General features: G+C 48.0%; 2 protein-coding genes across 4 annotated transcripts; one reads left to right on the top strand and one right to left on the bottom strand.

The window, feature by feature from the left end:
* Window positions 1-45: 45 nt before the first annotated feature.
* On the bottom strand, window positions 46-8,512 carry PMEL (premelanosome protein). 2 transcript variants are annotated; one of them, XM_061416892.1, is made up of 12 exons: window positions 8,425-8,512; window positions 8,068-8,192; window positions 5,744-5,854; window positions 5,452-5,598; window positions 4,251-4,385; window positions 3,713-3,874; window positions 2,776-3,456; window positions 1,756-1,872; window positions 1,428-1,512; window positions 1,113-1,318; window positions 918-1,005; window positions 46-295 (listed from the first exon to the last, which is right to left on the bottom strand). In XM_061416892.1, exons 2-12 carry the CDS (start codon window positions 8,141-8,143, stop codon window positions 154-156), a joined length of 1,950 nt encoding a protein of 649 aa, XP_061272876.1. In that variant the 5' UTR covers window positions 8,144-8,192; window positions 8,425-8,512; the 3' UTR covers window positions 46-153. The 2 variants fall into 2 exon arrangements, with proteins under 2 accessions (XP_061272876.1, XP_061272877.1); XM_061416893.1 differs by having other exon boundaries at window positions 8,068-8,172; window positions 8,425-8,510.
* A 415-nt stretch (window positions 8,513-8,927) lies between these two features.
* CDK2 (cyclin dependent kinase 2) lies at window positions 8,928-14,479 on the top strand. Of its 2 annotated transcripts, XM_061416903.1 has the most exons (8): window positions 8,928-9,270; window positions 10,004-10,081; window positions 10,199-10,319; window positions 10,965-11,135; window positions 11,585-11,686; window positions 12,353-12,496; window positions 12,800-13,003; window positions 13,258-14,479. In XM_061416903.1, exons 1-8 carry the CDS (start codon window positions 9,155-9,157, stop codon window positions 13,360-13,362), a joined length of 1,041 nt encoding a protein of 346 aa, XP_061272887.1. In that variant the 5' UTR covers window positions 8,928-9,154; the 3' UTR covers window positions 13,363-14,479. The 2 variants fall into 2 exon arrangements, with proteins under 2 accessions (XP_061272887.1, XP_061272888.1); XM_061416904.1 differs by lacking the exon at window positions 12,353-12,496.
* Window positions 14,480-14,849: the final 370 nt, after the last annotated feature.

Raw genomic sequence — 14,849 nt, 5'->3', positions numbered from 1 at the left:
CCCTTAAGTGACATAGATTCTTCCAGAAACAAGGAAATAACAGCATCAAGTTCTGAGTCTTTATTTCAGGCAATGGTAGTCTCTGAGGGAAGACCAGAGAAAAGACAGGCCTTGCTCTCCACCTGGGTAAATCATGACTTCACATAAGAGCACTCAGACCTGCTGTCCACTGAGGAGGGGTTTGCTCTCACCAATGGGGCAAGAGCGGAAGACCCAGGGCAGACGTAGCCACTGGCTTCTACCGTGTGGCAGCTGGGGAAGGGGGACTGCTGAGCCTTGCTTCATAAGTCTTCGCCTGATATTGGGAGAAAAGCAGGGATACTGGTTAGTGGTGGTCAATGGCAACCTCTTTGTGCTTCTCCAAAAAAAAAAAGACTAAACCATAACCCAGGTTGACTTGGTCTTGATCCTGGCTCCCTCCTCTTCTCACCAACAGGGTTTATCCTCTCTTATGTTTATGGTAAGCTCTGACCATTTCCCTCTCACCCTACAGGCTTCCCTGCTTTGAGGACCTCAGCCCTCCAGGCCTAGGGATTTGCCTTTCTGGCAGGTGGAGAACTCAGTTCACTGAGTTCTTCTCCACTGTTGATATTATTCATAACAACAGTCATTGAGATCATCATTTATTCCACTTTTGTTTCAGAACCAGGTGTTTTACTCACATTGTCTAGAGCCCTGAAAACAGCCCCACAGGACAGGTATTATGTTTCCTACTTTTCAGTGGCTCAGAAGGGTTAATGGACTTCCCAGGGTCCCACCAGCAAGACTGCAGCCTAGACCTGTTGAACTTCCAAGTCTGGGCTCTTTCTTGGACTCTACACTTTCCCAAAGGGGTTGGTGGTTTCTTCTTCCCATGAGGAAGAGTGGTGGTGGTAATAAGGGGTAAAGGAGTGGGAGCAGGATGGCGGGGATCTCACCTGTATATCAGAGATGCAAGCAACAAAGCTGTTAGCACCAGCAAGATGCCCACGAACAGAGGAGCCTGCCTGAGGCCTGCTTCTTGCCCTATGGGTGGAATCCCAGATACGGCTGCATTCAGTGTCTGCTTCCTCTAGTAGGTAACCTCTACCATCTCCCCGTGTCTTCATCCTACCTCTTGTCCAACTACCTACCAGGCATGACAAGCTGGGTGCTGACCATCGCCAGGCTATTGGCATCAGCCAAAGACACATTGAGGCAGTAGGTCCCTGAGCCACCCTTCAGTACCTGGTGCAAAACCAGCTGGCAGGCTGGGCTGGGGGGCACAGGCTGACACAGCCGCTGGGCAGGCAGCTGACACCCTGGCGATGAGATGTCCATGCAGGCTTCCTTGGGTAGCCTGGGAGAGATGTCAGCTTACGTCAGGGAATCTGGGAAGGGACACTAGACACCAGAGAACAGGACAGCAGTCACCCCAGGAGTTCTCAGGGCAACCGTGGGACACTCACCCGCCTTGGCAAGACACAGTCAGCTCAAATGCATCTCCTTCGCTGGATGACACAGCCTGTAGGATCTCAGCACTCTCAATACCCTCTGCAAAGTTGCAAGATTTTTTTAAGTCTGAGACTCCTCTACTTATCCTCCCCCAAGGCCCATGGCCAGGAAGGTCCTCGGGCTGCCTCCCTAATCCCATTCTGCCTTCATATGAAACCCCTGGGATCTGGGTATTCTCCTTGTCCAGGTGAGTAATTCCTTCCAAGGTGTGCTTCCACTGGGCAACCCTAAGCAGCACACGCCTCCCTCCACCAGCTTACGGACAATGTAGGCAAGACTCACGGACAATGTCCAGGGTGAGGGAAAAGGAGCCATAGCGATACAGAACACAATCCAGGGGGGCTTGGCGCTTCTCCAGGACTAAGGTGGCAGCGTCATCCGGCAGGGGACTCAGGGACCCTGGAGGAGAGGATTAAAGAGGCAAAGTCAAGAAGCAAATGACTAACCTGAAAACAGGCCCAACAGGCATTTTTCCAGGTAGAGTCAGAGCTACTGGATCCAGGCTTAGAATCAGACAAGAGCTGGAAACTCTCATTTTTTAAGATAAAGGCCCAAGAGAAATGACTGCCCCAGAGTCACAGGGTTAGAGTCGGAATTTTAGACATCCCAAATGTTTATCACACCCTACACTGTGCCAGGTCCTGGATCAGACATTTGACATGTGTTAAGTCATAGTGTCACTATCTCACTTCTCCCTTTTTAGTATTCCTACCACAATTCCAGGTAAACCTACTTTGGGATGGGAATCCTGGGGTGGGAAGTGGTGTCAGAAAGATTTCTGTGTTTACACTTAATCAGAAAATGAGGTATAAGTATTATCTAATGATCACATGGGGCTTTCTAGGTGGCTCGGGTAAAGAATCCACCTGCCAATTCGGGTTTAATCCCTGGGCAGGGAAAATCCCCTGGAGAAGGGAATGGCCACCCACTCCAGTATTCTTGCCTGGAGAATTCTATGGACAGAGGAGCCTGGTGGGCCATAGTCCATGAGGTCACAAAGAGTCAGACATGACTGAGCACCATCACCAAATGATCACACACTGCTTCCTGAACTTCTCTTCGGGAAGAGAGAATAAGCTGTCTACCCCTGGCCTAGGAGAAGACCCTGGTTTCCTGAACTCTGGATCTATTCTGTGCCATTAAGAGGGACTTAGGGGGTTTTAAAACCAGTGAAGATTCTGAGGGGACTCCACTGCTAAGCTAAGGATTGAGTAACATCTGGGTCCTGAGCAATTCTTTCAGGTCTTCAGAGCTGTGACAAATGCCCCACCTCTATGAACTCATTCATGGTGGCCCCCTTACCTGCAGTACCTTCTGTAGGCATGAATGAGCTGGTATTTGAACCCGCAGGCTCAGGAGTGGACACCTCTCCAGCTGTGGTCTCCACCAGCTCTGGAGTTGTTCCCTGTGTAACTGTGGTTCCAGAGGGCTCTGTAGTTGACACTTCAGGTGTCCTACCTGTAGCTTTTGCAGTTGGCATCTCCACTGGTGTGGTACTTAAGACTTCAGAGGTTGCCACCTGCTCAGGTGTGGTACCTACATCCTCTGTGGTTGGCACCCACCCAACTGTGGTGCCAGGGGCCTCTGCAGTTGGCACCTGGCCAGGTGTGGTGCCCATGACTTCTGTAGTAGGCACTTGGCCAGCTGTGGTTCCAGGAGCCTCTGCAGTTGTCACATGCCTATCTGTAGTGCCTGGAACTGGAGAGGAGCCACAGGAGGTGAGAGGAATGGCAGCCTGCAGCACCACCTGTGCAGTGACTGGGCCAGACTCTAGGTAAGTGTGAGTGACCGTGAGTGCCCGAGAGATCAGGGTCCCTGTACTGTCACCAAAGTCCCAGGTGTAGGAAAGGTCAGCCCCAGCCAAATAGCCACTGGGATCATGGAGCTGGAGGGCAAAGGTCAGAGGCTGCTTTCTCAGGAAGCGCTTGTTCCTTCCATCCAAGGCCTGCAGCTGAGACACACTCACGGAGAAGGGCACCTGGTCTGGGATTGGAGTCAGAGAAAGTGAGAACCATAAGTTCTTCTTTCTGTCAGCTTCTTCTTTCACAGCCATATTTTTCAACCAACCCAAGCTGCCTGGCCCTTCACGGGCTCCAAGCCCCACATCCCTCTGCCCACATCTTCCTGGTTCTGCCCCTGCAAGGTTACACACCATTTCCTCTTTCCCCTTTCCTGTCCAGCCCAGCCTCCCCACCTTCTCCTGCCCTGCAACTGGCCTTGTCCCCTCCTCAGTCCTTACCAGTAATGGTGAAGGCTGAACTGGAGTGAGCGAGGGGCACATAGCTCTGGGACCCCCGGCGGTGGTAGACAGTCACTTCCATGTTATATGTGCCCAGCACTGCCTTGTCTGTCCCGATGCTCAGTCCAGACACTGGGCCCCCAAGAACTTGCCAGTATTGGTCTGAGGTTTTTGGAAAGAAGAGTAGGGAAGGGGGTTACTGGTCAAAGGAGACTGGGGCAGGGTTAGAGATGGAACCAGAGAAGGAAGGTCAGGAGATGTATCAAGGATGGTTGTTTCAGAGAGTTTAAGCTTGCATATGTTGGGCAGGAAAAAAGTCCTTATGAGAGGGTCCATGGGATGGGACTATAATTGGAGCAGGGCTCCCAGAAAGAAGTATAATAGAGTTGACTAGGTGCTGTGGAAGAGGAAGGAGTCATGGGGGAAGTGAAGATTAGGGAAACTCACAGAATTTAAGGATGAGACCAAAAGAAAGGGGATCAGGTAGGAAGAAGTGAATTTAAGTGTGAATGACAGGCCAGAGAAGGGAAACTCTTACCCCAGGTCTTCCAGACATAAACAAAGCATCTTTTCTGAGATAGAGGACCAGAAGGGCAGGGCTCCCCATCGGGGAAGATGCAGGTATCATCAGGTTCTTGGGGATATACCAGCTGTCCTCCCCACACCTGGCTCCCTGAAAAGAAGACAGCAAGTCTCCCTCAATCCCTGGCATTCCTCACTGTACACCAAAACCTTTAACATGACTCCCAGAGAGGGGCTCCAGGAATACTGCCTAGCTACCAAAATACATTCTCCTTGGTATAACCTATTTGGAGTGGTAGAAGGGAGAATGGAAACTATAAAAGATTCCTGTGTATATACTTAAAGGGTTTCCCAGGTGGCTCAGTGGTAAAGAATACACCTGCCAATGCAGGAAACACAGGAGACGAGGATTCAATCCCTGTGTTGAAAGATCCCCTGGAGGAAGAAATGGCAACCTGCTCCAGTATTCTTGCCTGGGCAATCCCATGGGCAGAGGAGCTTTCGCGGGCTACAGTCCATGGGGTTGCAAAGAGTCAGACACGACTGAGCCACTGAGCACACACATGCATATTCTTACACTGGATACAAATTGGTAGGCCATGTATCAAAATGTCTAGGATGATGTGCTCTAGCTAGTGGGATAAAAGTAAAAATAACAGCATCAATTAATACTGTAGGCTAGGACCTGGGTTCGATCCCTGAGTTGGGAAGATCCCCTGGAGGAGTGCATGGTGACCCACTCCAGTATTCTTGCCTGCAGAATCCACATGGACAGAGGAGCCTGGTGGGCTACAGTCCATGGGGTTGCAAAGCGTCTAAACTAAGGTACTAAGCACAGCACAGGGCAGGCATTATGCTAAAATCTTGATATCACATTTTAATCCTTACAAGAACCTTTTAAAGTGTTATCATCCCCATTCTATAGATAAGGGAATGGAAGAACAAAACAATTCAGTGACTTGTCCAGGGTCACATACTGGTAACCAGTTTAAATCCAAGTCTATCCAACTTCTATGTCCACTGGGTCTTCTGTGCCCCATTTGGGGAACTATAATTTTTTTTCTTTTTGGTTTATCTGTGTTTTCTAATTTTTCTGCAGTGAATATGTGTTACATATATAATTTGTAAAAAAAAAAAAAAAGAGGAGGAGGATTCCTTGAGCTCATTGGGGATACCAGGGATTCTGGACCTTGGGAAGGAGGCAGAGAGGTACTCACCATTGATGATGGTGTTGTTGGCCCAAATGACCTGCCCGTCTGGCAGCACCTTTTGGCTTTTAGGAAAGTGCAAGGCAATAGAGAAGGAAGCATTTGCCCCAATCAGTGTAGGCCCATCATTGCTGACCTTCAGGGATATGTGGCCACCTGAAAAGGGCAGCTGCATTAATTAGCTCCTTGGCTTCTCCTCCCTGTATGCCTTTTCCTTCCCTATCTTCCTAAGTACAGTCAACCCTGTTCCCCTCCCCACCCATTTCCACCATATCCTCCCTGGAAATTGCCAAGTTCCTACCTCTCCAGCAGTCAGGCCCCTGGCTTTCTGTCCACTCTGGATACAGCTGTCTGTTCCATGCTTTAATTCTGAGCTGCCTTGAGACACCAAGCCAGTCCCTGTCTCTGGGTCCTAAAAAGGAAGATATACTATGAGGACCCTCAAATCATTACTCACTCCCTTCTCAGGGGACAACAGTGTCTGTGACACATCATTCATTCTCACATTCAAAGTGCATTAAAAAAATATATTTAACTGCACTAGGACTTAGTTGCAGCACGAGGGATCTTCAATTAGTTGTGGCATGTGAGGTCAGGTAGTTGTGGCATGCAAACTCTTAGTTGTGACCTGTGGGATCTAGTTCCCTGACCTGAGATTGAACCCTGGTCCCCTGCATTGGGAGCACAGAGCCTTAGCCACTTGATGGACAACAAGGGAAGTTCCTTAAAGTGCATTTTAATCTACTGAATACCCACCACGTACCAGGCACTGGGCTAGGTGCAAAGAACTTAAGAAATGAAATGGTTCTGAAGGGGTTCAGGTTAAAGTATATGAAATAGACATATACATAAATTACTATAATCCAAGGCATTGCTTAATATGAGCCATAATAGACATGCACAATGTATAACAAAATGATAGATTTTAAACAGGTAAATTGCACTCTGGTCGACTGAAGAAGACAGTAAATAGTTGGCTGGGGCATAAAGCATTCTAGGCAGAAGGCCATGAGCAGACACTAGCAATGTGGCTGATGTACATCATGAGAGATGAGGCCAAGAAGATAGAGTGGGGGCTTTGAGTGCCAGGCAAAGGAGTTTGGACTTTATCCTGTAGGCAACGGCACCTCAGACGATTTTGTTTGTTGTACTGATATATGGCATATACCATAAAACTTACCCTTCAAAAGCTTTTTGAATATGATCAGATTTGTGTTTTAGAAGGATCACTTTGGCAAGCAGTGAGGAGGATGGACTAGAGGCAAGTAGAAATTGGGAGTGGGGACAAACAAAATGATTATAACTGACCAAGAAAGATGTCTGAAAAAAAGTGATGTGATGGCTCTGCATGTGTCTCCCCAAGGTCCAACAACTATCAGCATTTTGTCACATTTGCTTTATTTATCCTTTATTTTTGTTGTTCGTTTGTTTTTTGGCTGAAGCATTCAAAAGCAAATCCCAGACATCATGTTATTTTAAAACCCTACAAATTCAGTAGGTTTCTGTAAAAAAATATATTTTTTTCTTAAATAAACACAATGTTAATTCACACTAAACAAAATTATCAAACTCAGTCCATGCAAAATTTCATGAACTATATAAAAATGTCTTCTTATGATTTTAAAAATCTGGATCCAAAAAGTAAGCACAACATATTAAGAGCCTTGGGTGGACACATATGAACAGGATATTTCCAGAATAAATAACGAACATAGTAAAAGAATAAGACTTGAAATGACACCATGAATGAGGGAAGTCAGATCAAGGAGAAGTTCCAAGAAGTCTGTGAGACCAGGGATCTAGAGAAAGGGGGCACTGGGGTACAATGTAGATATTTCTGCACATCACAGACTATCCTCACTCCATCTCTAACATGTACCAGAAACCTGGTTGATTCTCTTGGGGGAGGATCTAGAATTATCCCACTGAATACCTCACCACAAGAACAAGAGAATCATAAGATGCCCCATTCTTTCTCCACTCCCAATCCTCCCTCCTCAGAGCAGCACGGGACATTCCAGACCCTCTCACCATCCCCACCCCACCCGCCTTGCTCCTGTCACGAGGCCCCAATCCCCCAGAGCCCTTTCATGTGATGCTCAGCTGAGACCCTTCTGCCTGTCTCTTCCAGGCCCAGAACAAAAGCCTGGGCTGTGTTCACCCATGCCCATCCCAAAGAGGGGATGAGGTGCCTCATTACCCTTCTATCCAATAACACATCCTCTTTCTCCTTTCTCCTATCTCCTATCTTTCTCTATCTCCTAAATACCCTATCCCAAGTGCCTGAGACAAAGCCTAAATGAGTTTCCACTCATTTTACTACCTTGGCACCCATGTTCCAGCTCACTATTCAGAGCATCTCAAAATTAGGGCCACGGAGACATACTGTTCTCTCACCCATCCAGGTAGATGGGGTTGTTTTCAGGTTCAGTCCCAAGTGCCTGAACACACATGCACCCAAATCTTCATGTGGGGAGGGAGCTCAGTTGCCCATGTCCTCACTAAATCAAATGGGTGGGAGACACCTGAAGCACTACTGATATCTTCCATTTTAGGGAGAGAAAAACCAGAGCAGGTGTGCAACCCCAAATTCACACTTGTTCATGTCCAACATCCCACACTCACCTTCTGTGGTCCCTACAGCCAGAAGAACACCCATCAGAGCCACATGGAGAAGGTATTTTCTCAGCACCAGATCCATCCTGTTCTTCCTTCCAGCAACCAAAGACTCTGGGGCATTGGACAAACCCCTGTATAAGAAGGGGGTGCTTATTTGCATAGCCCTTCCTCCCCTCCCTCCAGGCAAATCCTGGGAGGAGCAGAAGGACCTGAGAAAGAACTGAGTAGGGATCCTGGTCCCTGGACATCCTGCTACTCATTGACAGTTTCTGACTTCACAAGGTCAGTCTCATATTAAAGCACTCCATCTCCCCTCGGGGGGAAAAAAATGACTGAAGGGCAGCTACAAAACATAACACGTACCAGACACACACAGTTCATCATTGGAGAGAGGATCAATCTATTGTGAGTCAAACCAGGAACCTCTCAAAATAACTGTAGAAGCAGTGACCCTGGATCCAAAAACAGACAGTATTGGGGTAGGCTGAGAGAAGCGGGACAACGACTCTTCGGAGCCCCAGGAAACCCTTACAATGAGATTTCCAGTTTCCTGCTTTCAGAGGAGGCTCCAGGGCGAGGTGGAATTTAATCTTAGATCAATACATATTTTCCTAGGGGTGGCGAATTAGAGATCAGGAAATCCCTATAGACTCAGGACACAGGGAGACAACTCGATCCCAAATCAGATACTTGGAAAAAGGTGTTCAGTCTCCCCTCCCAGATAAAAATTTATCCTTAATACTCCTCGGAACCAAAGTTGCTCTGGGTGGGGTCGTTTGCAGCGAGGGACGCAAGGATGGCCCCGCCCTCCATGACGTAGACCAATAGGAAGATCTGAGGGAGGAGCCAGGGAAACGCGGGAAGGAGAGGCGGGGCTTCTGGTGGCGGTAGGGAACTACAGGGGGGAGGCGGCAATATTGTTTCAAGTTGGACAAATTGACAAGGGCGGGAGATACACTGCGTTCCATCCCGACCTCGGGTCGCGGTGCTGGGCCCTGTTTCCCTCCTCGGCCCCCGAGAACTGGGTGCCGTTTTCTGCAGGGTTCCCAGGCCCCCGCTCCAGGGCCGGGCTGACCCGACTCGCTAGCGCTTCATGGAGAACTTCCAAAAAGTGGAAAAGATCGGAGAGGGCACGTACGGAGTTGTGTACAAAGCCAAAAACAAGTTGACGGGAGAAGTGGTGGCGCTTAAAAAAATCCGCCTGGACACGTGAGTGGCCTCTGTACCCGGGACTCCTAACTCGGGAGCTCCTTGAGTGCCCCCCACCCCCACCGCAACAGGCGGGTAGCCTTCCAGGGACCGGAAGGTAGCAGGGAGGGAAGTCTTTTGAAGTGGAGAGGTGGGTTGAAGGACGAGTAGAAGGTTTCCCGGTGGAGACTATAGGGTAGTGTCGAATCCATGGGAAATTTCCTCCCCCAAAGCGGTTAATGTCCCCAAATGTACAGTCAGAAAGAGTCAGGAAGAGGAAGGAGCCTTTTGAGATGGGATCCAGGACTCCCCGACGAGGAGATGGGTTTTGTGATAAGCGGTAAAGAGCACCCTTATAAATGACTAGACGAGCCCTCAGTACTCCAACCCCACCCGCCTCTTAGAATTCTCTCTTTCAAAAGAATGGCAGTTGAACCTCACTGGCACCTCTAGAGAGGCTGGGTGCTGTTACTCCCCCCCGACATACATACACTTTTCCCCCTTTTAACTTCACCTTCACCAAGAGGCTTTGCTAACCTAACCCTGGGCAAAGAAGAAATGATGATCTTAAAGTGTCTAAAAAGCCACTCCTGTCCATCCATGAATTAACCCCTGAAGCACCCTTTCTCTCACTTTCGTAGGGGATGCTGGGATGGTGGGGGCTGGGGGTGGTGTGGGGGGAATGACTGTACTGCTGAGGGAAGAGGAATATTTGTAACCACATTCCCATCTCTGCTTTCCCAACTTCTCCAAGTGAGACAGAGGGTGTACCCAGTACTGCCATACGAGAGATCTCTCTGCTTAAGGAGCTTAATCACCCTAATATTGTCAAGTAAGTATGTATCTGGGAGGTGGGAGGTGCTCTGACAGTAAAGGAGGATGTCTTCTGTTTGTATTATCTGGGCCTTTCTCTCCCTCACGTGTATTCCTGGACCTCCCCCTTCCCTAGGCTGCTGGATGTCATTCACACAGAAAACAAACTCTACCTGGTTTTTGAGTTTCTGCACCAGGATCTCAAGAAATTCATGGATGCCTCTGCGCTCACTGGCATTCCTCTTCCGCTCATAAAGGTACTCCTTCTCATCAACTCCTCCCCAACATGGGCGTGTCTTAGGGGGACTGAAGGCAGACAGTCTGGACTGAGTGTTGATTTGTGATCTTGGCTTCCTTCCCAGCCTTCACCCCCCGACACACACACACATACACACCTTTTCTTGTGGCTCTTTCACTGCTCATTATGCTTTAACCCTAGGGCTGGGCAGGGGAATCAAAGACGTTGAAACTCTAGTGAGTCAACTTAGCAGCTCAGGTGGAAGGTTCTTGAGATGAAACTCAGATAAATGGGACTGGGGGGTACTTGGTAGACGCCTCCAGAAAGCCCTTCCACCTGTTTGGTGGGAGCAATAGCCAGTGAGTCTCTGTTGTCCGTTTTTCTGGGTTCCTTACTTCAGAAGCTACTTTCGATCAACCAGCAAACATCCAACACATATTTATTGAACACCTTCAATGTGCTGGTCTCACGATATGGAACATAAATGCAAAACTGAATGAGACCTGATTTTATCCTCAATGGATTGACAATCCAATTGGAGAAATAGCTTGAAAACATATAATTACAATTTAACTAGTAAAGCCTTTAGTAGAACTTTGGAGTTACAGAGGAGACCCTAATCTGCTCATGGTGGTGGAAAAAGTCTTTTCTCTCCCCTTGTCAGAGCTACTTGTTCCAGCTGCTCCAGGGCCTAGCTTTCTGCCACTCTCATCGAGTCCTGCACCGAGACCTTAAACCTCAGAACCTGCTTATCAACGCAGATGGGTCCATCAAGCTAGCAGACTTTGGACTAGCCAGAGCTTTTGGGGTCCCTGTTCGTACTTATACCCACGAGGTGAGTCCTCCTCTGCATGTCTTCTCTGAACTTCCTGGGAGGTGTTAACAAGGACATTCACAGAGTTTTTAGTAACGATCTGGCCAGCAGTTTCTCACTACATGGAAAGTATTTCTGACACCCCGAGAGGTCTTAGAGTATGCATAGAGTTCATATATTGATAGATACCGAGCCAGGAGACAGGTGGAAGGCATGAAATTTAAAATTATGACCATTTGCCTCAAGTTTTCCAAGAGGTTGCAAATTGGGGGTTCAGAATATATGTTCCCCAGAACCATGGATTAGGCTAACTCTGGGCTAAGAAGTTGTACCCAGTTATTTTACTTAGGGGCAATGAGAGGGAAGGGAAGGATGTAGGGATAGAAGCTGCTTGTTAAGAATTGAGTTAGCAGAGTAGTGTTTAGGAACTGACATGTGGGTATCTTCATGTCCTGTACTCTTGTCCTTAGGTGGTGACTCTGTGGTACCGAGCACCGGAAATCCTTCTGGGCTGCAAATACTACTCCACAGCAGTGGACATATGGAGCCTCGGTTGCATCTTTGCTGAGATGGTATGGAGGCATGCCCATGGTCTACCCAGCCCACTCCTTCCCACACTCAAGAACAACAGAACTGTTTCTTGGCCCAGACCCATGGTCCTTCTCTTATCACAGGGTTTTACCTCTAGAGTAGCACAAAGAGGGTGGTGGAGAAAGGAGAGGGCTGTCATCGCTGATGTCAACCACAATGTTAGGATAGCCTCAAACAGCTTAGCATCCAGTATACAAATCTTATCTCAAACTGAGCTAAATCATTTCTGCAACTGCGCTAGCTTTAGCCTACATATATTTGGGAAAATAAGTTCCATTTAGCATCTCCTTCATTTGCCTATAGACCTTATTTTAGGGCATCAGGAAGTGGTGAGGCCAGCTGTATTCACCTTATCCACACCTTTTATTTAAACTTCAGACATGTCCCCCCCTCAACCTCTGGCTTTTCAGATTGAAGGATCCCTGAGGCCCAGCCTTATAAGGGAGCTCTCATTCCCTTTAATACAACAGTGGAGTGAGCTGAGTTTTCGAATCAAATCAGCAGTATGTTTTATGGTCCCTTATCTGGGTTGTAACTGGGGGCATGGAGACCATTAGCCCATATATATAACATGCATTTATCCCCCAGTGCAATACTTTACAATTGCCCATATACGTCTCTCAATTCATCAAAAAATATTTGTTAAGCACCTAGTGTGTACCCAGCACCATGCTAGGTGCTGTGGGGAACACAGAAGAAATGGAAGACACAGTCTCTGCCCGCTGTGCTCCTATCTAGAAGTGGCTGCATCACAAGGAGGGGGGATGACCGCAGTGTCTACCCCATACCCCGTGAGTGGCTTGACATCCCTTTGCTACATGTCAGTGGCACCCCAGACATTCACCCCCTCCCAGCCCCACCCAGCCTTGGGGATCTGCAAAGCCATGGTTGGGGGAAGGAAGGAGGGAGCGAGGAGGCAGATGAAGGGACTTCATTGTCTCAGGCTCTGTGTGACTGACCCCATGAAAGACCCTGGGGAGGGAGTCAGGGGGCCCTACTGACCTTCCACTGCCTGTGGGAACCTCCATTATCCTTTGGGCAGTTCTGATTGACGTCAATGTCAGTCTTGGCCTTTCCTCTTTCCCCATTTTCAGGTGACCCGCCGGGCCCTATTCCCCGGAGATTCTGAGATCGACCAACTCTTCCGGATCTTTCGGACCCTGGGAACCCCAGATGAGGTGGTTTGGCCAGGAGTTACTTCTATGCCTGATTATAAGCCAAGTTTCCCCAAGTGGGCCAGGCAGGATTTTAGCAAAGTGGTGCCTCCCCTGGATGAAGATGGACGGAGCTTGTTATCGGTGAGACTAGGGAGTGGGCATCCATTTCCTCTTGTTCCCTCCCCCTGGGCAGAGTTTTTCTAGCATGAAGGAAGAATGAGGCCCTGGACTCCTGGTCTCAGCATTTCCCTTATCTCTGCTTCCCTCTTGTTAGATATAGGGAGGAGGAAATGGGAACTCGGGGTGAAAGAATTCTGTTTCCCAGTTTCTCAATACCTGCTGCCCATTTAGTCCATTACCACATTACTGAAGTCAGCATGCATCTCTCCCTCCAGCAAATGCTGCACTACGACCCTAACAAGCGGATTTCAGCCAAGGCAGCTCTGGCTCACCCTTTCTTCCAAGATGTGACCAAGCCAGTACCTCACCTTCGACTCTGATCGCCTTCTCAAGCCCCTACCCCCAGTATCACCCTCTTCTCCAGTGTGAGTGTGATCTGGCTCAGCCCGGGCGCTTAGCTCACTGATCTTGTCTGGTTGCCTTAGCACTCAGCTGCCCCTCTTAGCCAATCCACTCTGGAGTGATGGGGTGGAGGGAACAAATAGGCGGAATTGAAAGGACGCTTCAGTATTAGATGCACTTAAGTCAGCCTCCACTACCCTCTCTCCCTCCTCTTAGTCATTGCTTAAGAGGGCTGGTATTTTTTTAAAAAGACAAAAAAAAAAAGACTTTCTCCTCCGTCCACATAAGTTTGCCATCCCAGTCTCTGAAAGCCCCACTATTAATTATTTTCTGTATCTGGGATGATAAAGACCCCAAGCCTCCAGAGCCACTGTGTAAGGCCAACTTATAGCAGTGGGGGCTAAGTTGGAACTTTAAAAACCACACAAAACAAAAACATTATGGAGGGGCCTGTTTCAAAGAATTAGGTTTAAAAAAATAGATCCAACCGGTTTATACCCTAGTTTTAGTGTTTCATCTCACCTAACTCTGGGAGACTCAAGACTCCCAGCCTCTGTGGTCCCAGTGGGGCTGCAGTAGAAATGATGGCTCTTAGGCTTCTTGCCTGTCCCTCCTATGGGCAAGATGTGTCTAGGAGGCTCTGGGACAGGGACTGTGCTTCACCTTGGCCTTATTAGGCAAGTGAAAGATGTTTGAATTTTTCTCTTAAGATTCTTAAGGTGCTAGGTCCCATTTTCCTCTGAAGGCCACCCCGTAAAAGTTAAGGTTGAGACATCATTTTGAGAATTCTGACACTTAGGGCTGTGACTGAGTGGGGACATTGGGGGAAAAATATTTCTTTAAAAGAAGGATGAACAATTATATTTATATTTCAGTTTATAGTAGTTTTTTAAGTGGGAATGGGTGGGGATTTGTTGCCATGTGCACCTTGGGGTCTGTAATGCAAATATGTTTTTGTTTTTTTTTTAAAGCTTTTTTTCTTTTTATGATTTTGTCTCTCTTCTCCCACCTTTTGTCCTTGAGTGTTCTTGCTGTTAATATTATTTGTAATTTAGTTTGTAACTGATTAAAAAAAGTTCCTAGTTTTACAGTTCATCTCTTTCCCCTTTTGTGTATTTATTGAAAGAATGGTGTGAGAGAGAATATGGATGTGTGTATGTGATAATAGATTTCAGACCCCTCTTAATATGTCTGAGCACGGCTACCCACCTCACTCCATTTCGACCTCTGTGAAGCAATGTGATAGTGTGCGGGTGGGCGAAGCGGGAATTATTGCCCCCATTTTACGGCTGGGGAAAGTGAAGCTTATGTATTTCCTGCTTCATTTTCCCCTAAACCTGCGCGTCTTACCACCCTACCCCCCACCTATATATCACACATACATACATACAAGGCTCCAGTTCGAGATTTGCAGTGTTTGTTAAGGCTCAGGAGCAGCACTACGTTGGAAGTGAGCTCCAGGGGA

This window comes from Bos javanicus, chromosome 5, assembly GCF_032452875.1.
Source record: "Bos javanicus breed banteng chromosome 5, ARS-OSU_banteng_1.0, whole genome shotgun sequence".
Classification (NCBI taxonomy): Eukaryota; Metazoa; Chordata; class Mammalia; order Artiodactyla; family Bovidae; genus Bos; species Bos javanicus.
The sequence above is the reverse complement of the archived record's forward strand: the minus strand, read 5'-3'. Positions and strand labels throughout refer to the sequence as shown.